The following is a 21,646-nucleotide window of genomic DNA, read 5'->3' on the forward strand; positions in this document are numbered from 1 at the left end:
TGGGTTACTCAGTCTAGGGGTTTGTAACCCACCCTGCAATCAGTTATTCCAGGGTCTCGGAGGGGCGCTACCTGGAAGGGAATGAGCTAAGACAGAAGAAGGAGGCCAAGCAGATTTGTCAAAGCCTCCGTTTATTAGGGACAGGTTACAGTTTATATATGGTAAGGAATGGGGGGCAGGGCAACTGGATTCTTGCCGCGTGTTCCAGGTCACGTAGGCCAGGTTACATTCAGACGAGTAGGCCAGAAGTCACAAGTTGCCACACCTGGTTCCCTGGATAGCTGGAATGTGAGGCGGGTTCCGCTAACAGATTAACAGTTAATTGGGTGAGGGGCAGGTTTTCTCAGTAGAACATAATTATGGGTGTGAGGTTCTCTGCAGACTCCCTAGGGTGATGGTTCCTGTAATGATTTTTAGGGGGGAAATGGCTCCTGACAATTAGCCATATGAGAAGAAATCCTCAAGAATTATAGCACTATCAAGCAGTGAAAATTATGGGGCCGCAGAGGCAGCTCGGCAGTTAGAGCACTCACTGCTCTTTAAGAGAACCTGGGGTTTGATTCCCAGCACCCACATGGTGGCTCACAGCCATCTGAAATGACAGTTCCAGGGGAACTTTTTATTTAAACACGGGAGAAAAGAACACTGGAGCTTGCATCCTATCTAAAGTCCCCAGTCTTTGTAGAGCTGGTTCACCTTCCTCGTGGGCCAGCTGTGCTCAACCCCTTGACCTTCCTCTACTTCCCAAAAGAGAACTAACAACTGCTTGAGATTAGAAGCTTAGATTGGGAATGAGGGTGGATTACCAGGCCCACAGCCTCCAATATCTTGATTTCTTTAACAGTTCCTTAGGCAGCAGTAGGAAAAAGAATCATGTTTAATAGGAAGGACCAAGAATGACCAAAGGACATACCTAAAACAGCTCAGAAACATTTGATAATAAATACTCTGGCAATGCTAAACCTTAGATTTCCCAAACATTTTGAAGTGTAAATATAATTTTCTTTGATGTTTTAAGCCTGCCTCCCAGTTTTGTAAAATATATCTTTATGACTTAAACTGTTCTCATCAAATAGCATTTCAGTTTGGTGCTACAGTAGAGTTTAGACTGTTGTCTGAGACGTCAAATAAATCCAGGTGTTTAAACCAAGTTATGTTTTTCTTTCAGATTTATGAAGGTACTGCACAAATTCAGAGGCTGATCATAGCCCGTGAGCACATTGGAAAGTTTAAAAATTAAAAGGAATTGCTATTGAAAAGATGCTACATCCTCATGTAACTAAATCTCAAGACACTGTTTATGCTTAAGAGGGGGAAAGGGGCTTTATCATCTTTCCCAGGAAATAAAATAAAGATGAGTCACGCAGATCTGTGCAGTTTATTCCAGTGGTGGAGAGTGCCTCTGTTGAACTCCACGGTGAGCTTTTCCAGATGAATTTGCTTTATTGGAACAATGAGTTGTCCTTAGTACCCCCACCCCTAGCCTATGCTGATTTACTCTGTGATCAGTTAGCCATAGCGGGAGAGATCCAGTGCAGTTTTAATGCTCAAGAAAGAACTCAGTGAAAATTCTAAAATAACCATTGAAAACCTGGTAGATTTGGACCCATCAGACTCCAAATACTTAAAAGCATTTCTGTACTAAAGTGTGAATTTTATAGTTTTGAATATATTTACTTGTTTTTCACAAAAGAATAAATAAAAATTATATTTCATTTTCCCCATTATAAAACTAAGAAATTTCTGGAAAATCTTAATACTGCACCAACATTTTACTTGTCTTGTTTAAAATTATTCAGTCAAGCTACTTTAAATTATTTTTCTATGACTCTTGGGGTTTGTATGAAATCTTTGTTCACACACGACTTAGAAAAAGAACTGAAATAAACCAAGCTGCACACTATTCCATGGTGTCGTGTGTCTGTGTGCAGTTTTAGTAGATCTTCTGTTAGAGACCACAGAAAGTGCCGGGCGGTGGTGGTGCACACACTTAATCCCAGCGCTCAGGAGGCAGAAGCAGGCAGATCTCAGCCTGGTCGGCAGAGCGACTTCCAGAACAGACTCCAAAGCTACACAGAGAAACCCTGTCCCGAAAAACAACAAACAGAAAGACCACAGAAAATATAAACATGAAATAATGGCCAGAGTTTGTGAATTCGGTATTAAGTACTTGAGAAGGAAATTAAGCTAAGTGACAATGTTTCCTGGTTCTTCTGTTCTTTGATATCACGTGTTTCCGGACAGACTGTGACCCTGAGCCCTGGGCCACAGGAGTGTTCCCTTCTGTTGCTTTTGTCAAGGTGTTTGTTGTAGCAACAGAAACAACAAAGACAAAACTACACCATTTCACACATTCTGGTCTTCAGGCGCCCTGTACTCTGCCCAACAAAGTTACAAATTCAGGTGTTCCCTGTAGTTGTTTTTTTTTTTGTTTTGTTTTCTGCTTGTCTGTTCATTTTTCTTTTCCTGGGCCCACCACCCAGCTCCCAAATAAATACATGGTTACTTCTTACTTAGGAATGCCTGGCCTTAGGTTGGCTTGTTTCTAGCCAGCTTTTCTAGCATAAATTATCCAATTTCTCTTTAACTACATTTTTGCCTCTGGGCTTTTTACTTTTAGATATCTTTCTTTCCTTCTATTCCGTGGCTGGCTGGCTGGCTGGGTGACAGGCCCCTGGCGTCCTCCTCTCCTTCTTTTCCCACCTCTCACCCTAGTCCCTAGATTTCTCCTATTTATTCTCGCTGCCTCACCTGTTTCTCTCTCCTGCCTCGCTATTGGCCATTCAGCTCTTTATTGGCCTAATCAGGTGTTTTAGGCAGGCAAAGTAACACAGCTTTACAAAGTCAAACAGATGCAACATGAAAGAATGCAATATGTCTTTGCATCATTAATGACAAACGTTCCACAGCATAAATAAATGTAACACATCTTAAACCGATATTCCACAGCAGTTCCCACGACCCCTCCCTCAGCTGTAATGATAAGCTGGAAGGCTCAGAGCTCAAGAAAACACTTACTTACATGTGTCCATTATATCTTATAAAGGATACATCTCAGGAACATACCCTTAGTTTTTTTTAAAAAAAAAAAAAAAAAAAAAAGCTGGGCACTGTCGCGATTTAAAAGTAGGTCCACACTAGCCCAGAATGGAATACAGCAGAGGTTTATTTATTTGGGAGCACAGATCTGCAGGCATCTGCGTGCCCCGGGAACTGGAACCGAGTCCAGCAGCCCAGACACCACGGCACATAACCAGAATCCCAACACTACTGAGGCAGAAGGATTATGAATCTGAGGCAAGCTTGGGTGACACAGCAAGATTCCTTGGGGAAAAAAAGCTGGGCTGAAAACTCGGCAGTTAAGAGCACTTGCTGTTCCTGAAAGGACCCACCATGGCTCACAACCGCCTGTCATTCCTGCTCAAGGGATCCAATGCTAACGTTGCGCCTTTGAGCACCAGGCATGTGTATGATGTACATACATACATGCAGGCAAAAAGCATTCAAGCACATAAAATAAAAATAAATCTTAAAAGTGTTTATAAATTACTATTATGACCAAGGTAATACTAAGTAATCGCGTATGTGCTTTGCATGTTCAATGTGTTTTGCATGTGTGATGCCTAGCACACACCCCCAGTTGTATCTAGCCGCAAGTACTATAGACCTTAGCTTGAGCTGTTATGTCAAAATCCCATGAAGTGTATGGTTTAGCAATAACAGAAAAGTACTTCCCTCACTGCTGGGACCTGTAATTCCAAGAGCAGACTGCCAGCGCAGCTGGTTTCTGGCGAACGCGCTCTGCCAGGCTTCTGGCTACTGTCTCTTGTAGTATCCTCGTAAGGCAGAAAGAACTGTAGCGCGGAAAATAAAAACCCAGAAACGGATGTTGGGGTTCAATTCAAGGTCAGAAAACGAAGCAGCCAGCCACTGCCTCTCACCTCTACTTCAGACTGAAAATAGGCTATCCCGCCTCCATGAATCCTCAGATTGAGACTGAGCAGGACACCTGACTCCTCCCACTTTATATTTCTCTCTAATGCTGGGATGAAAGGTGTGTACAACCACTGCCTGGCCTGTATGCTGGCCTGTGTGGCTGCTTTGCACTGATCTTTAGGCAAACTTTTTTTATTAAAACACAAATAATATAGCGCTATAAAGTACCTGGTGGTATGGCCTCTGGGAAAGGGCGCTCATCCCACTTGTTAGGGCTCCACCCTTGGGACAATTAGCTCTCAAAGGTTCTGTCTCCCACAGTCACTATGGGGATTAGACTTAAAGATCTGAATTATGAACAGACACAAGCATGCAGTTTATAACATGTGAAACTTAACAGCAGTAAAGTCAACTAAGAAGCTTAGAAAATTGTTTGTTTGGTGTTTTTTGCTGTTGTTTTTTACTTTTTTGAGACAGGGTCACTATGTAACCCTGGATGGCCCAAAATTTTGTAACTCTGCAGCCCAGACTAGCCTTTAACTCATAGAGATCCACCAGCCGGCATCCTGGGTGCCACAAATTAAGGTGTGCCCCGCCACACTTGTCCTGACATTTGTAATTTAATAGATGTCTCCGAGCTAGCAATTTCTATAAGAACACTTTTTCATGAGCCTTTCCCCTTCTGATAACCCGAGTAAGCAAACCTCCCCCAGGAGTGGCCAGGACTATCTCTCAGGTGATTTCTGATCCAGTCCAAGATCACATGCCTGGCATTTTCAAAGGTGTGAGTTCAATCCCCAGGACCTTAAAAAGCAGAAAAGGGCCAGGCGGTGGTGGTGCACGCCTTTAATCTCGGCACTCGGGAGGCAGAGGCAGGCGGGTGGTCTACAAGAGCTAGTTCGAAGACAGGCTCCAAAGCTACAAAGAAAAGGAGGAGGAGAAGGAGGAAGAGGAGGGAGGGGGGAAGAGGAGGAGGAGTTAAAATGAAGAGGTTAAACCGTAAGTTACTAATATAGAGTAAAAAGTAATCATTATTTTTGTAGTTTCGGGGCCCAAATCCAAGAGCTATTCCACGATAAGCATGCATTTTTATATGCTATCTTTTAAACATCTTTCCATAGCATATGTGGCGCTTTTTGTTCTTTTTAATTAACTGGGTAACAGATATACCATAATTTATTCTTTTTTTTCCCCTAGAGAATCTATGCCAGGCTGGCCTCCAAGTGCCTACACAGGTGGGGATTTGAACTACTGATCCTTCCGTCTCCGCTTCCCCAGTGCTAGGATTCCAGGTGAGCACCGCCACTCCCAATTTACACAGGGGCTGAAACCGATCCCAAGGAAACCACTCTTGGAGCTGAGCGACAATTCCAGCCCGGGGTCCTTCAGGCGGAAGCGTGGCCGGCTTCGTTGTGACCGCGTAGTCCTTCAGGCAGGAGTGCGGCCGGCTAAACGGTGACCGCGGGGTCCTTCGGGCTGCGCGGAGCCGGCTGGGGAGGGCGGGCGGGCGCGTGTGCGCAGGCGCGCGGGCGCTGACTCCCCGTGCTCGGGCGGAGCTTCAGTCTTTCTGCGCGCGGACATGGTGAGAGCCGGATGGGGTCGGTGCTCGGGAGTCGGGCGGCTGGGCTGGCTGGGCTGGCTTGGCAGGGGGCGGCGGGAGGGCCTGCAAGGCTCATGCTCTCTTCTGGAGCCCAGGCTGGCCTAGAGCCCCCGGCCATCCTCCTGCCTCCGACTCCTCAGGCCGGACTGGGAAAGTTCCTTGCGATTGCTCAGCGTTTTCCGCAGTTCCTCTGGGCGGCCTGATTTCGTTCCCTGTAGCAGGGATTTGGGTGTGCCTGTGTAGTCGTCCCCCGCTCCTCGTTATACCTGATTTTGAATGCTTTTTGTAAATAATAATTTGGGATATATAGGTTTTTGAAAACCGTTAAAGATACTGTTTCAAAGCTAAAGATTTTTAACTGGAAAGAACTAGCCAGCCTAGGCCCACACCGGAGGCAGAGGCAGGCGGATCTCTTGATATCGAGGCCAATCTGGTCTACACAGGGAGTTCAAACTAGGCAGGCCTTCATAGCACAGACGGTAAATCTAAATTTTGGTAATTCGTTTGACCTACTTGTGTTTGGAAGCGAGGTAGACTTCTTAGATGGTAACGGGGTCAACATTTGAGGACTCGAGGTGTTCTGAAATCTCAACCTCGTTGAACGTGTCTGCGTTCGACAAAAACGGTCATTTCAGGTCAATGATGAGCTGGCATGTATTCTGAATCTAAAGTTGATTATCAACCACTTTAGCTCTAGAATTACTCTGAGACCTGAAGATGCCGGGAACACATTTGAGGCTGGGTTGTTTTCAGGACGATGAAAGCAACGTAAAGAAAAAAAACCTTACGCGGATGTTAAGCGTGTATATAAAGGGTCGGACCACGTGACTACTGACGAAATCTCTGCTTGTTTACTGCAAGGGTACACCGCAGAAGGATGTCACCATCAAGTCAGACGCTCCTGACACCCTGTTACTGGAGAAGCATGCCGATTACATTGCCTCCTATGGCTCCAAAAAAGATGATTATGTAAGTATGCCTTTCTGTTAAAACGATTCTCAGACTGACAGCTATAAGTATTTGGCCGGTTTCTTCAGCACTACCTCACTGCAGACGGCCCAAGTCCAGCTTGATAGGTGTGCCTTGTATACCAGAAAGGTTGACAGAGCACTTCCTGGCACTCTGAAGTAGGGTTGGATTTGCCGGCAGGAGAGTCTGCTCCTTTCTGGCTCAGGTATAACCTTGAAGGTCAATGATGTGTTGGCATGTATTATCTGAATTTTGCTGATGTGTAATAACACTTTAGCTCTAGAATTACGCTGAGACCTTGAAAAGGTTTTACCTAAACTTTATATAGTGTGTTCCTGGGGAAGTAAATAATGGCAGGAAAAGTTGGAGTTGCCACACACCTGTGATCTCAGCAGGATCACTGGAGGGAAAACCCTGCTAAGTGCAGAGACCTCCAAAGGGGCATCACTGTGTAGAAATGCTATCCATACGGCATCTGTATATCCGGGTCTTAACAGAAGTGTAGTGCTGGTAAACACTTGTTGCTTGATTATTTCCCTAACTTCTTAGCTGGGCATTCATTTTAGGGTGATTATAGGCTTAAGAGTGCTGTGGACTTCCCAGTCAGCTCTCCACCTGGCTACTCTAAGCCCTGGGTTTGGCTTCCACGTGCCAGTGAGGTCCTCACCTGAAGAAATACCTGTAAACTGAGCCATGCTTTATTTGCGGCAGCATGAGGTTCTGGAGTCCATGTAGGGTTCCATCTTCAGCAGTGTTTATCTTTACATATGCATAGGCTTTGTAAATGACAAGAATTGGGTGTCTGGCAAAAAAAAGAGTAGGAATATTGGTTACTTTTGCCTAATAAACCTGCAGTTGGCACTCGGGAAACCAAAGCCTCACTTTAGTTGGTCCCAGTTAGCTTAGGTGAGGTGGATTGTATGTGAAATGGCCCTTTTAGGAGTTTTGATAAATTGAAGAAACTTCTCTAGGAATACTGTATGTCTGAGTACCTGAGGATGAGCGGCATCTACTGGGGTTTGACGGTGATGGACCTCATGGGACAGCTCCATCGCATGAACCGAGAGGAAATCCTGGTGTTTATCAAGTCGTGCCAGCATGAGTGTGGGGGCATCAGTGCGAGCATTGGGCACGACCCGCATCTTCTCTACACTCTGAGCGCCGTCCAGGTAGGCGCTTGTGACCAGATCCCTGGGGCTGGAGTTGGGATTTATGGGGAGGGTCAGTTAACTTCTAGTCCTTCCTACAAGGTCAGTGATGTCTGTCATGGCATGTATTAGCTGAATGCCAACGTGATGCTTTTTCAGAGACTCTGAGACCTTGGAGGGGACATTTCATCCCTATGTAACTGGTTTTTGTGAAGAGTCAAAGGATGTTTAAGTCCTGCCTCTTCTTGAGTTTCTTAGATTATCAATGGTTTGTGTAGCAAAACATTGTGATTAAAGGTTTGGAATGACTAATTTTCACTCAGGGTTAAATTATGGTGTCTTAGATACAGAACGAATCTGCTGTACTGATGTCTTTCAGATTCTCACGCTGTATGACAGCATCAACGTCATTGACGTGGATAAGGTTGTGGCCTATGTTCAGAGTCTGCAGAAAGAGGATGGTTCATTTGCTGGAGACATTTGGGGAGAAATTGATACCAGATTCTCATTTTGTGCAGTGGCAACTTTGGCTCTCTTGGGCAAGCTTGATGCTATTAATGTGGAAAAGGCCATTGAATTTGTTTTGGCCTGTATGAACTTTGATGGTGGATTTGGGTGCAGACCAGGCTCCGAATCTCATGCTGGGCAGGTAATACTGCTATTTAATAAAATTTAGAGGAAATAACTATTAAAAGATGAGGGGTGTTTTATGATATTGTGTTGTGAATGGCCAGACCTTGTGAGATCAGGAAAGTGGTTTGGGGCGTGTCCTATCTATAGGGTCTATGTCTGTCTGTTAGTTGTAGGCTGTTGGATTATAGATAGGAATCTCCACCTGTGACCTTAATATACAATGAAAACATTCTAACATAACCCACTGAGTTAGCAAAATTAGCAAATATTTGCTTCTCAGAGAACGTAATTTAAGTTGTAAATTAATTGACCATTAAGAAATTCCAAGCATAGCATTACACCGACAGGGAATCCTAAAATACACCTTATACAGGATGGAATTTAGTCATCTTGGTAGTGTCTGTCACTTCCTATTAAGTTATACCTGTGCACTTTATGTCTGTAATTTTAGATCTATTGTTGCACAGGATTCCTGGCGATAACCAGTCAGTTGCATCAAGTGAACTCTGACCTACTTGGTTGGTGGCTTTGTGAACGACAGCTGCCCTCAGGCGGACTCAATGGAAGACCTGAGAAGGTATAGCTTGTGCTGGCTCCTTGTTACAGCCTTGAGTGGGTATTGTCCTGTGCTTAAAACTCACTTGTGTTTTCTGCAAATATTCCTTAAGGAGAGTAGTTTGCGGTCATGATAGAAGTAGAAGTTGGGGTTCTCATGAACCACAAGTTCATTTCCAGGCTTGGAATGTGTAGGTGCTACCATGGCATTCTCAAGTGATATTGGGGTTGGGCGTGGCTCAGCCTGTAATTGAATCACTGGGGAGACTTGGTCATGAGATGGTTGTGTGTTTGAAGCCACTCTGGTCTGGTCTACTTAGAGAGACCCAGGATAGATAGCCAGGGCCACATAGAAAGACCCTGCCAATAAATAAAAGGACCGTGGTGAACATTTCAAATATAGTTACTCTGAATCCAGACTGCTCAGGTAACATGCCTGGTAGCCACAGAGTAGCTATGTCCTATTCATTTAGCTAGCATACAGCAAAAATAAAATGAAAGTGAACTTAAAAATGTGTTCGACATCCCAAAGCTGCTGCAGACACTGAGATCCTCTGAGTGAAGGATGTTTATTTCTGCAGAGCATTTGATCTTGTAGCCGTGTAATTTGTTTGCTTGTGGATAGTGCTGGCACATGCAGAAATTACAGAATGTACAAACTAGCATTTGTACTTATTAACAACTGAATGTGTAGTTAGTTGCTGTGTTGTGTGAGAGGAGCAGAGAGAACCTGTGTGTGCTAATAACTTGATGTGCTTGTGAGGGAGCTGTGTGCACATGTATGCTTGCCATCTAGTGCTAAAGTGGGGTGGGTACCAATGTATGGGAAGTGGTCTCGACCTGCCACAGTCTGACTGGTTTCCCCTTCTAGTTACCAGATGTGTGCTACTCGTGGTGGGTTTTGGCCTCCTTGAAGATCATTGGGAGGCTTCATTGGATCGACAGAGAAAAGCTGCGCAGCTTCATCTTAGCATGCCAAGATGAAGAGACCGGGGGCTTTGCCGACAGACCCGGAGACATGGCAAGTTCAGTTCCATGGGCCTGCAGTTGTTCGTTGTTGGCTCAGTTTTAGATTCTTGGCCGTTTGGTTGTAGAACTAACATGTGGTCCAAAGGCTGCTCTGAGTTTTTGTGAATTTGTAACATAAAGGCTAGAGCTTATAGAAATTTCTTACAATACTGTTTGTGAGGTCCTGCATGTTAAAAACTTTTTAGCTGTATACAAAAATTACTAAACTTAGTTCTGTGCAGAGTTCTTACCTTTGACTGTTTATGAACTGCCCACAGGTGGATCCTTTTCATACCTTATTTGGCATTGCTGGATTGTCACTTCTGGGAGAAGAACAGATTAAACCTGTTAGTCCTGTCTTTTGCATGCCTGAAGAAGTGCTTCAGAGGGTCAATGTCCAGCCTGAACTAGTGAGCTAGAGTCAGACAGGCATGGGAAGATGTGTGCAGTCAAACCTGGAGTGACTGTTAATATTGTATATCATGTTAATGCAATCATAATTATATGTGGTATAAAATACATTGTGTTTAGATCTTCTGTAGTGTCCAAACATTACAGTTTTAGTCTACTTGAAGTTTGTTTTGATGTCTTCATAACAGCAAGCTTAAGAGCTGGTATTTAATTGATGCCTCCCCATGTCCTGTTGACCTATAATGATTGATGGAAAATGATTTTGTTAATACAAGTGAGTAAAACTCATTTAAATAAAAGATGCACAAAATGTTGAGTGGCTGTTGAGTATGTAGCTGTTTACTTAGAAATGAAACATTTACTTTGTTTCTAACGATTATCTCCAAGGCTGTCAGAACTCATGAGATGCACAGGTTGGGCTCTGGGTAAATGTTTCAGGGTACTCAGGTGTATTAAAGTTCAGAGACGTGCAGGTATCTAAGTCACCAATGGTCCTAAAAGTAATTATGTTTGCTCCCCCACCAAATGAATTGGTTTACTGAATGGGTTTAGGCGGAACTGTTTCTTGAGTCTGATAACTTGAATCTCTGGAAACTCTGGACATTTGAGATTATATTGAGGTTGAATATGATTAGGTGGATTGGGTCAGATAAATGCCAAAGGAAGGGAAATAGTGCCATCGCCCTCCCCTCTGCCCTTAGTCCCACTTGGCACTAGACAACAGTCATTTCACACTGAGTGCTAGGATTCTGGGCATCCACCTGCATTCCAAGCAAGCAATCTGTCAAATGCACACACCTGCTCTTTACAGGTTAGATAGTTCAGTGTTCATGTGTTTACATAAGAGTTGAGTCTACATGTCCCGTTTATATTGCAGTGAGGGAAAAAAACTCAGTGGAGGTGCACACCTTTATTTCCAGCAGCCTGGTCTACAGAGCAAGTTCCATTACACACTTGGAAGCTACCGAGAAACCCTGTCTTGAAAGTATTTAATTGGTGCTTGGTTTCAGAGGTTTAGTCCATTAGGATGGTGGCCTGCAGGCAGACAGGTTGCTAACTTAGAAACCTCAAGGCCACACCTACTCTAACGGGCATTTCTGCTCTAGGCATTCAAAAACCTTTGCACTGCATGTTCTTCAATTAACTAGAGAACATTCGTCCTAAATTCTCCTGGGAGTTAAACTATATTTAAGGGCTGTAAAGTGTTTTCCAAAGGTTTAAGTGTAAGATAGTCGATTTTCTTTTTTCCCTACAATGAAACTGTAACACTGGAAGTCAGACAATTGGATTGGTAACTGCTGGCTTTGTCATGTGTGTCGCCGTGTGTACACACACCCTCATTGTAGGCACAGGGGTATGTGTATTGGGGGATAGAATTGGATCACGTGTTCACTCCAAGTGCTTGGCTAATGTGAAAATTAAAAGCCTGTTGTGACAATTGACAGCCAAGCTGGCCATCGCTGGGCCTTCAATTGCTGGCTTACCTGTGCTTTGAATAAAGTGCGGGGTGGGGGCAAGAGAACAGAACAGTGCTTTCCTACATCAGCAAGGCAAAGGTAAACGGTCCACTCTGCGCCTGCGCTGTGCGTTTCCTGCGCTGTGAGCGCACTGCGCCTGCGCCTGTTTTCCCGCCCTTTGCCGGAGGCGCGGCCTTGGGGCCTGTGAGTGCTCGAAGCCCTCTGTCAGGAAGGACTGAGGGATGCTGAGGCGGGAGGTCTTGTCAACCTCGAGTTCCCCACGCGGGACGACCCCGGGGAGGATGACCCCGCGCACACAGCCCTTGGCCTCCGCGTTCCGTCCCAGCACAGAGGGCGCGGCTGCCGACAGGAGCAGCAGCAGCAGCAGCAGCCCCGTGCGGGCCACGCCAGGCAAGGATGGCTGACACCAGCAGTCGGGGCTTGGGTACCACAGCGGGCCAGGCAAGGATGGCTGACACCAGCAGTCGGGGCTTGGGTACCACAGCGGGCCGGGCAAGGATGGCTGACACCAGCAGTCGCGGTCTTGGGTGCCACAGCGGGCCGGGCCTTCCTAGAGAATGCTAAGGGCAGTAACTACAAGTCTTTACTGATGGGGGTGGGGTTGTTCGCGCTTTAAACCCAACACTGGCGACCACAGTTGAAGGCTAGCCCAGACTATAGAATGAGCTAGTCTCAATTGCAAACCAAATAAAACACGGAGAAAGAAATCTCGACTCTTCACAACTGAGAGGAAGTGTGACCTAGCTCTGCTAACTAGTATAGCCATGTAAAGCTTCAATCACCTCTTGTTTTAAGGTAAGTTCCGTATGACCCAGGCTTCCCTTAAGTTCACTAATAGAAAATCCTGGCTTGAAATTTTCAAGCAATCCTTCTGCTTTAGCCTCTTGAATGCTGGATTATGCCACGAGCCACCAATCCTGGCTCAGTTTCCTCAAAAAATGTTTTCACTTTTCTATTGAAACCCCTGTGAGTATGTGACAAGGGTCAGCAGGCAAGGGGACCAAGTTCCTGAGGCAGCGCTCTACCTCCACCAGGTGGACTCTGGGAGTCAGGCTTGGTGGGTCATCTCCCTGGTCCCCTGCTTCCGTGAATGGGACACTGTGTGTATGTTTTCTTATAGTGGAGAGCTGAGCTTTGGCTGATGGGTTTTAGTACTAAAATGGGATGATAGCAGGTTAAAGTGAACATCCCATCTAATTCAGATGCTTGCTGTTAAAAATAGGTCCTTCTGGGACAAAAGAGATGGCTCATCGGTTAAGGGCACTTAACGCTGTTCAATGCCCAGCATCCACATGGCATCAGATGGAGTGACAACTGTCTGTCACTCCATCTGATGCCCTCTTCCGGCCTCTGATGCACAGGCATACATGCCGGCTGAACACCCATACATTTAAACGGGTGAAAAAGTCCTTCAGGGTCAGCTCAATTCCTGTGGAGGATAAAGCAAGGATTGGCTGACTGGATTTTATGAGTGAAGAAATACTTGTTCAAGTCTTCTATGTTTAATATTAGGTTAAAAGTGTTTAAGAGAAACAAGCTTAAGAATTACGGAGGCATGATTACTAAGTCACGAGGATGACCTCTCTGACAACGCTGAAACGGGAATCTGAAACAGAACTGAGACACAAGACACATTTATTCTGCATGTGTGTGTGTGTGCGTGCATGCATGGTTGAATGTGTGGGGGCTTTTGGGTGTGAGCATATGTGTGTGTGCGCGTGTGAGAGGGAGAGCATAACATTTTCAAGAGTTTAAGATGAACAAAAGTTCAAAATGGCTTGTAATAATACTGGTAGAAAAAAATGTGTTCACCCTTTGACACTTAGAAATTCTGGGAAGACATAAAAGTTTATGCCTAAGAAGTTAGATAATGGTGACATTTCTTTATTTTTACTTTGTAGGGTTGTGTACTTTTTCTGTGTATGAGTTCTCTGTGTAGCCCAGGAGCTTGGTCTCAGATTCCCTGTGTAGCTCAGCTGAGACCCGCAGCACTGAGAATTGTAGGCGTGGGTGCTGCACAGGCTACTGCATGATCCTGAGAGTTTCTTATGATTGTTTCCTACCAGCGGGAATCCTCTTCCATGGCTTTCTGCCTTATCCTTGAGTGCGAAAGGCCTGCATCAGCTAGGCTGGTGGAGGGCAAGCCTTGCTGGATGGTAACCAGCAGGGATCTGAACTCAAGTCCTCTTTGTAACCACGGAGTTGTACTGCTGACCTAACTTTTGAAGTTTTCTTTGAGATGGAAGACTCTATATATCCCTGTCTGTCCCCGAACTGGCTATGTCGGCCAGGCCTGCCTCAAACTCACATTTTGTTTTTGATGCTGTTTGGGGAGCTTTTTTTCTTTTCAAGACAGTATTCTGTAGTCCTGGCTGTCCTGGAACTCAGGCCTGCCTGCCTCTGTGTCCCAAGAGCTGGGATTAGAGGCATGTACAACCAAGTCCAACTACTTTTGAATTTTTAAAGGGTTGAAAAAAATTCAAAAGTAGTGTTATTTTTTTGGCATGTGAAAATTATGTAAAAATCAAATTTCAATATATAAAAATAATTTTGAAAACACACAACATGTTTGTTGATTTATATACTACTACCCTACTGTAGGACAGAGTTGAATGACTGACCATGAGTGTGGATTCCACTAAGCAAGCCGACACACTTGTCATCCGTCCGTTACTGGAAATCTTAACCCTGCTGTACAGTGTGGGAGATAAGAGAAGGCTGTAAATGCAAACCTGAACGTTATCAGGAAATGATGTCAGTAGACACCAGGAAACAGATGAGATGCCAGAGTCAATATTTAGAAGTGAAGTTTGGAAAGTCTGGAACTCTGTAGGCCACCAGTTAATGGGAAGGCCGAGGAAAAGGGACTTGGTCCAGGAAGGTAGTGTAAGGAGAGCAAAGACACGTGGCATAGGAATCAAAGGGTGTGGAAGAGCCCTGCGTTTTCATTTGCTTGTTTGTTTGGAACTTATGTGTTAGCAGACACAGCGAGGCTGTTGATGTACACTGTGTGAAATGTTATGACATAGCTGTAAAGTAGGTAGCGTGTTGGCAATCACCTGTCTGAGAAAGGGCTGGAGCCAAGAAAGCCTGAAGCTGACTGTGACACTGTTTGCATAGGCAGAGACACTTGGTGAGAATGTAAACTACACCTGGGGGCTGGAGGGAAACTAATGACTTTAGCAAGAGTAGGCTCAGTGGACTCATAGACTCAAGAGCCGTATCAGAATAGCTCCTTAATCAATTCCTTTAGTTTTGAAGCAAAGTTCTACGTGTTGGTCTCAGCTCACTCTTTGGGTCAGGATGACCTTAAACTTCTGAACCCCTTTCCTCCCCTCTCAAGTGCTGAGAGTACGGGTATGTATCACCACATTGGGAACCCAGAGCACTCTGCCCGCTGAGCTGCACCCCAGCCCCATGTCAGCATATATTTGCACGTGATTCTCAAGCCAGGTGTGGTAGCATGTGCTGTAATTCCAGCACTCAGGAGACTGAGGCAGGAGGACCATAAGTTGAAGGCAAGTCTGGACTATAGATTGAGTTCAACCACAGCCTGAGATGCACAGTAAGATTTATCTTAAAAACAACAAACTGTCAGGCGGTGGTGGTGCTTGCCTTTAATTTGAGGCCAGCCTGGTCTACAGAGCAAGTTCCAGTACAGCTAGGACTGTTACACACAGAAATTCTGTCTCAAAAAACTGACCAACCAAACAAATTGTCAGTGATCAAAAGAGACATGAAAGTAGAGGGGACTGTCTGGGAAGAGGAGGAGTTGGTAGAGTAGGAGGGTGCAAGAGAGGATAATAATGGAGATTGAATATGACCAAAGTACAATATATACATGTACAAAAATGTTATCAGGGAACTCACTATTATGATAATACAGAAAATAAAGTCATTATGAACAAACACAGTTGTCAATCATTTAATTATTTGTTATAATTTTTAAATTATCAAATTGAATTTATAGAAAGTAGATGTGATAAGTTTTAGGATTAATACATAATTCTCTAATGCTAATCACTAAGAATTATTAATAAATTTTCAAATTTAGGTTCATCATTTGGAAACATAAGATCTCATGCAAAACACACGGTTGCATCCAATCTTCCTGTTGGTACAACAAGCTCTTCTTCTGCACGAGATACCAATTACCCACAAATATTTAGAACTCCGTTGTCTGCTGGAAATCCCCAGAGATCAGGCTATAAAAGTTGGACACCACATGTAGGATACTCAGGTAAAACTGGTGGGAGATAACCCTGATGTTCTTTTGAGAATTTTAAAGTTTTGTAAATTATAAATTGGGCGGTTAGCTCACTTGCAAGTCATCCCTCATGGACACGGAGAGCTGGATGACACATGTGTCATGGGCCCCTATGTAGCGACATGGCTACATGCTTCCTATTGTCAATAAATGTAACATCAGAGTATTTGAACTGTTTTGACAAAAAGGAAAAAGAATCTCTTTTGTGTGATATTGAAATGAAAACTTTGACCCTAAGAGTATTCTTGAGTGTTTTTCTAATACTAAAATTTTAATTTTTGTTTAAATGTACTCAATTTTGAGGGATCAATTAATGGGTGTTTGGTGTGCACCAATCTCTAAGGCATAGATAAGAATGCCTTGGCTACAGGGTGTGTAAGTGTTGCCTGACTTCCTGGGAAGGTAAGAGCAAACATCTGTCCACCCTGGATAACCACCAAAGCAGACCAAAGAAAAGAGTCCACCCAACTCTAGCTTGAGACCTCAGCCCACTGAGATTGGGGGTAGGAAATGGGTGACTCAGAGCTGACATTCGCATGCCTAGCTCTGTCATTATACCTTTTACAGACTTGGGGATGTGTTTAGATAACGAACACCTACCTTTAGCGCCAGTCACCACCTCAACAGCACCACCTGCTGGGGGCCACTCCTCAACTCATGGCTGAGATCCTTTCACACCCAACCACACTCAGGATTTTTATGGTTATTGTACTTTCTTTTAGAAAGTACACTATACATGTATTTTGTTGATTTTTGTGGTCATTTACTGTATTCATTTTTCTGGGTCTTCTACAAAAAGTACAAGTTGATTGCATTAAACATTTATCTCCTTATCTTGCCCTCCTCTTGGCTCCTTTTCAGTTCTCTCCCCATAGTGTCTTTGCGTCTTGATATTCTCACACTTGTATGCAGTTATAGTGGACTAAGGCTCCTCAAATGGCCCACTTAATATTACTAACCTCTGTAGAGGGCAAGCATGGCTTTCAGATATAGGTAAATAAGGTCATAGTCTTAGTGGTTGGGGATTAGAACTTCAGTGTGTGAACACGAAGATAGAGTGAAGCCCATGGAACTGGCCACATTACATTCAGTACTCCTAATTTCTTCCCCATTGCTGTCACATCAGGTGTAAGTATGTGGGCATCATTGTGAGGGCTGCTGACATTTCTCTAGCAGTACCTCCAGCATTTCCCTTCGGCATTGCACCACTCTAAACATAGCAGTCTTTCTTACACTTGAGATTTCATACACGCCGTTTGTTCATTCTTTCATTCATCTATTCATCACTTACTTAGTATTGTGGACCAAACCCAAGTTCTGACATGCGGTAGGCCCTTGCTCTTCCACTGACCCAATCTCTCAATCACCCTTAAGATAAATTAAGTAAACAACAGTACCTGTTTGATAGAATTTTGTAACAATTAAATGAAGGCCGGGCGGTGGTGGCGCACGCCTTTAATCTCAGCACTTGAGAGGCAGAGGCAGGTGGATCTCTGTGAGTTCGAGACCAGCCTGGTCTACAAGAGCTAGTTCCAGGACAGGCTCCAAAACCACAGAGAAACCCTGTCTCGAAAAACCAAAAAAAAAAAAAAAAAAAATTAAATAATATGCCCTTGACATGTGATAAGCACTTACTGCATGTTGATGCTTGGAGCTAGACACTGTGGTAGGTGCACAGCACGCATTTATGTGTATACACTTCCACTTGTTGCTTGTAGCCAGCTCTTGAGTAGACATGACAGTTACTACATTATCCTTTTTGCTTTATGGTTATTTATTATAAAATAATTTTAGCACTTATATGATAGAATAAGCTGAATAATATGTATTTTAACCCCAAATTCAAATTCTCTTAATAACTTTATTTCATTAAATTGTAAAATAAACCAATGTATAAATTTATCTCCTATGTGTAAAATTAAGGCTTGGGATGTGATCTCATCCCAGGAGTTAGAAAACTGTAGCTAGATACAGGGATAGCCACCTCCAAGTTTTTTAAAACCCCACAGGCTGGCAGTGGTTGGTAGTATCTACCTGTAATCTCAATACTTCTTGAGAGGTGGAGGCAGGATTGCCTCAAATCAGAGGCCAGTCTGTTCTCCTTAGCAAGTTCAAAGTTGCTAGGGATACACATTCTGTCTCAAAATTAAGGCAAACCATCCTTAATGTGAAGTTTTGACATAATAGTTTGTTTTTTTTTTTTTTTTTTTTTTTTTTTTTGAGACAATATTTCTAGGTGTAACATTCCTGGCTACCCTGGAACTCAATTTGTAGACCAGGCTGGCTTTGAACTCACGGGGATCTGCCTCCAGAGTGCTGGGACTAAAGGTGTGCACCACCACACTCAATCTGACACAATACTTTAATAGTTTTAATTGTTTTGAGTAACAGAGTTTTTTTTTTTTTTAAATGTTCACCAGGTGGTGGTGGTGCATGCCTTTAATCCTAGCCAATGGGAGGCAGAGGCAGGTGGATCCTTAGGACAGCCAGAACTACACAGGATATTCTGTCTTGAAAAACTAAAGAGAGCAGGCAAACAAAGATGATAAAGGCTCCTCTTCTGGATGTATTAACTAGACGTGGTACCTGTACAAGAGCCATGCAAGGTCAAGGCTGCAAAATCAGCCACCATCCCTGCAGGCGGCACCAGAGGGATTCATTAGAGAAAAGCTAGGCGGAGGTGCGTTGGAGTGGTGCTCTTTGTGGAGTTGGTGTTGGTCAGTGTGCATTGTGTTCCACCTGCAATGTTATCAAAGAATAAATAAAAGACATAGAGATAGATAGATAAATTCAGGGCTTTGAGGTCTTACGTGAAGGAGTACAAACAGCCGCTCACATTCATGTGTATGTTTGACCCGCCAACTGTTCCCAGGCACGTCCTCTGCAGTGTCTGCACACGCCCCGTCAGTCATCGTAGCCGTGGTGGAAGGAAGAGGGCTGGCCAGAGGCGAGGTCGGGATGGCGAGCATCGACTTGAAGAGCCCGCAGATTATCTTGTCGCAGTTCGCAGACAACACGACGTATGCAAAGGTGCGTGTTCCTACAGCCACAAATTTGAAGTGGTTATAGACCACAAAAGAGAAAAAACAAGCACATTAATTTAAAAAGTTTTGGATTGATAATAAATATTTGATAAACTCAATGATTTTGAGTTTAGACTGGTAAAAACCAGTGAGTAAAATACGGCCTATGTTTCTGATTTCATATTTTATTTAGGTGGAATTGTTTAATACATCAGCGTTTGAAATACATTTTAACTGCAACATTGAATTAGGACTGTTGGAGTTTATCTGCACATCTTAACAATTTGGTTCTTAGAATAATGCAGAACTGCTTTGGAAACTGTTCTTTGCCTACATTTAGAAAATGATTATTTTAACATTTTCAGGTGATCACTAAGCTCAAAGTTTTATCACCTTTGGAAATTATAATGTCAAATACTGCTTGTGTTGTGGGAAATTCAACCAAGTTGTTTACGCTGGTCACAGAAAATTTCAAGGTAAGGAAGTTTTCATTCTGGTAGCATTCAAAATTTAGATTGCATTTCATGATATTATAAAAAGCAGCTGTTTGACTAGCTATATATTTAAGGTCCCAAGGTAGTCAATTCATACAAATTGGAGTCTAATATATTACTAAAAATCATAAAATTTATTGAGAATACCCTCTATTTGACACCTGCATTCTACTTTAAGCAAAAGAGAAAAATGTATTGGGTAGTTAAGAGGTGTTCTCATCTGATGTCTGTTGCTGTGGTATAACACAGACAAAAAGCTCCTTTGGGGAGGGAGCCGAAAACTACTTCAGCTTACGACTGCAAACTACAGACCAGGGGTGTGGGCAGAGGCAGGGGGACTCTGTGAGTTCTAGGCCAACCTGGTGTACATATTGAGGTCCATGACATCAAGGCTTTGTAGAGGGATCCTCCTGTATCAAAAACAACCAAACAAACAAAATATTAAAAAATTGTGGGGAACAATCTGTTATCACCAGGACATAAAGACAGGAATTTACACAGCTAGTGGTACTAACAAAATCCTGAATGGAATGAAGGATCAAGCCATGAAAATATTTCAGACGAAAGTATTACAAGAGAGAAAAATCAATGTTGTATTGTTTTTATTATAACCAAGTCACCATACAGAGAGCTTCTTAAGTCAGGAGCAGTGTGAACTAGGAGCATGAGCCTCAGAGTGAAAGAAGTTAACTCTGAACTGGATGGCATGTGAAAAGTTACTTGACTTTTCAGAATTTTACTTAGAGAAAATTAGAATAAAAGGACTTGTATACTTGTTGTGAAGATGAAATGAGATGCTTATAAAAGTTCTGGCATGTGTGTTCCTGCCTGATGAAGGCTTTGGTAGTCGTAACAGAGCATACTCCAGAGTCCACTGTTCCCTTCTTGCTTGTCCATTATTTTCTTGGGGAGAGAAGTGTTTTTGAACCATGGTCTCATTCACTGCAGGCTGGGTAGTTAAGGCTGGCCTTGAACTCTTGATCCTCTGCCCTCACCTCAGTGTGGGATCACCTGGCTTTATCCTCTTTTTTTCAAAGTAGGTAAATTCTTAGTTCACAACGTTACTTTTGTTTTCCTCTCTGTTTCATTGAAGAAAGAGAGCCACTGTCATTGGACATGGTGTGCAGGCCACCCTCACCTGTTACACCTACCCTGTTCTGTGCCACGAGGAAGGAGAGAGACAGCACTTATGGCTTCTAAAGACTTTAATGAATCACCACATAAGTGCATCAGTGATCGATTAGGGTTGCAGGACAAGGACTCAAGAGCCTGGTTTCTCCTGGCAGCTTCAGGCAGGGACAGAAGAGGGTTTATAAGCACAAAAGTCACAAACATTTGTTGCCAAGTTACAATTACAATTTTCACCAATCAGGATTTAAAGGTTAGGGGCTTCCTTGAGTGTGTTCATCTTTGTCAACTGATCTACAATGTAAACTTTCCAGTCCAACCAATCAGATTCATTTGTTCCTCTGTTTCTAGGGACAGCCATAATGTTTGTAGAGAGCTAAAGACACACAATGACTATTTCTGTGGTTTAGGGAGGAGTGGGTCAGTTACTGGAAGTTACAGCTCCCCTATGGCTTGGGAACCTGAACTTTGTTTTACCCTACATGTAAAATGGAGTCTGAAGTCAAAATGGCAGCACTTAGGCCAAGGTGCTTTTGCTCCCTTCAGACTGAACAAGGACATCTAGTCTCAAACAAAACTAAGCAAACAGTAAGATACCCAGGAGCTACTGCCTTACTTTGAATCATGTGCCCATCTAGATTTGATGGTGGAATTGATGTAATTCCATCATGGCACTGCCTAGGTCTAAGGGTGGGTGTGCCTTTCCTCAGTTATCTTAACTTAGAGAGGACCCGAAAAACCCATGTAATGTTTCTGTGGGATCCAGTTCCTAGATGCCAGAGACTCTCATGCTTATTGTTTTATTATAGTTCTTAATATATTCAGTTAAGTTTGTGAAAGTAATTTCCAATTGAGAATTACAGATTGTACTGTCACTCACACAGAAAGATGGACAGCCATTTTCTTTCTTTCTTTCCTATTTGTTTTCAAGATAGGGTCTCACTATATAGCTCTAGCTGTCCTGGAATTGACTTTGTAGACCAGGCTGGCCTCCAG

At 43.6% G+C, this 21,646-nt stretch overlaps 3 protein-coding genes, 1 long non-coding RNA gene and 3 other non-coding genes across 9 annotated transcripts in view; 6 read left to right on the forward strand and 1 right to left on the reverse strand.

Annotated features, from left to right (window-relative positions):
• The window catches only part of Acadm (acyl-CoA dehydrogenase medium chain), a 21,350-nt gene extending 19,984 nt beyond the window's left edge, over window positions 1–1,366 (forward strand). The window contains exon 12 of the mRNA XM_050149483.1: window positions 1,019–1,366. Within this exon, the coding sequence (XP_050005440.1) occupies window positions 1,019–1,240 (222 nt within the window). The 3' untranslated portion in view covers window positions 1,241–1,366. The remainder of the gene's footprint in view (window positions 1–1,018) is intronic.
• A 4,163-nt stretch (window positions 1,367–5,529) lies between these two features.
• Window positions 5,530–10,576, forward strand: Rabggtb (Rab geranylgeranyltransferase subunit beta). Its single transcript, XM_050149451.1, has 6 exons — window positions 5,530–6,505; window positions 7,477–7,674; window positions 8,033–8,302; window positions 8,738–8,863; window positions 9,713–9,862; window positions 10,128–10,576. Exons 2-6 carry the CDS (start codon window positions 7,486–7,488, stop codon window positions 10,266–10,268), a joined length of 876 nt encoding a protein of 291 aa, XP_050005408.1. The 5' UTR covers window positions 5,530–6,505; window positions 7,477–7,485; the 3' UTR covers window positions 10,269–10,576.
• On the forward strand, window positions 6,171–6,250 carry LOC126506181 (small nucleolar RNA SNORD45). Its single transcript, XR_007593144.1, has one exon. It is a non-coding gene; the product is annotated as a small nucleolar RNA SNORD45 (small nucleolar RNA).
• Window positions 6,724–6,805, forward strand: LOC126506182 (small nucleolar RNA SNORD45). Its single transcript, XR_007593145.1, has one exon. It is a non-coding gene; the product is annotated as a small nucleolar RNA SNORD45 (small nucleolar RNA).
• On the forward strand, window positions 7,755–7,827 carry LOC126506183 (small nucleolar RNA SNORD45). Its single transcript, XR_007593146.1, has one exon. It is a non-coding gene; the product is annotated as a small nucleolar RNA SNORD45 (small nucleolar RNA).
• Window positions 10,577–15,859: 5,283 nt separating the features above from the next.
• Msh4 (mutS homolog 4) overlaps window positions 15,860–21,646 on the forward strand; it is a 39,395-nt gene continuing 33,608 nt past the window's right edge. The window contains exons 1-3 of one of the 3 annotated variants that reach the window (XM_050149441.1): window positions 15,860–15,978; window positions 18,878–19,035; window positions 19,394–19,504. In XM_050149441.1, the coding sequence (XP_050005398.1) occupies window positions 18,964–19,035; window positions 19,394–19,504 (183 nt within the window). In that variant the 5' untranslated portion in view covers window positions 15,860–15,978; window positions 18,878–18,963. Of the gene's footprint in view, window positions 15,979–18,877; window positions 19,036–19,393; window positions 19,505–21,646 lie in introns of those variants that run through there. The other 2 variants (XM_050149439.1, XM_050149440.1) reach the window with 2 other exon arrangements.
• On the reverse strand, window positions 19,002–20,801 carry LOC126506129 (uncharacterized). Its single transcript, XR_007593120.1, has 3 exons — window positions 20,674–20,801; window positions 19,882–19,932; window positions 19,002–19,045 (listed from the first exon to the last, which is right to left on the reverse strand). It is a non-coding gene; the product is annotated as an uncharacterized lncRNA (long non-coding RNA).

Source organism: Alexandromys fortis, unplaced genomic scaffold, assembly GCF_014885135.2.
Source record: "Alexandromys fortis isolate MF-2015 unplaced genomic scaffold, M_Fortis_MF-2015_v1.1 scaffold_68, whole genome shotgun sequence".
In the NCBI taxonomy this organism is placed as follows: Eukaryota; Metazoa; Chordata; class Mammalia; order Rodentia; family Cricetidae; genus Alexandromys; species Alexandromys fortis.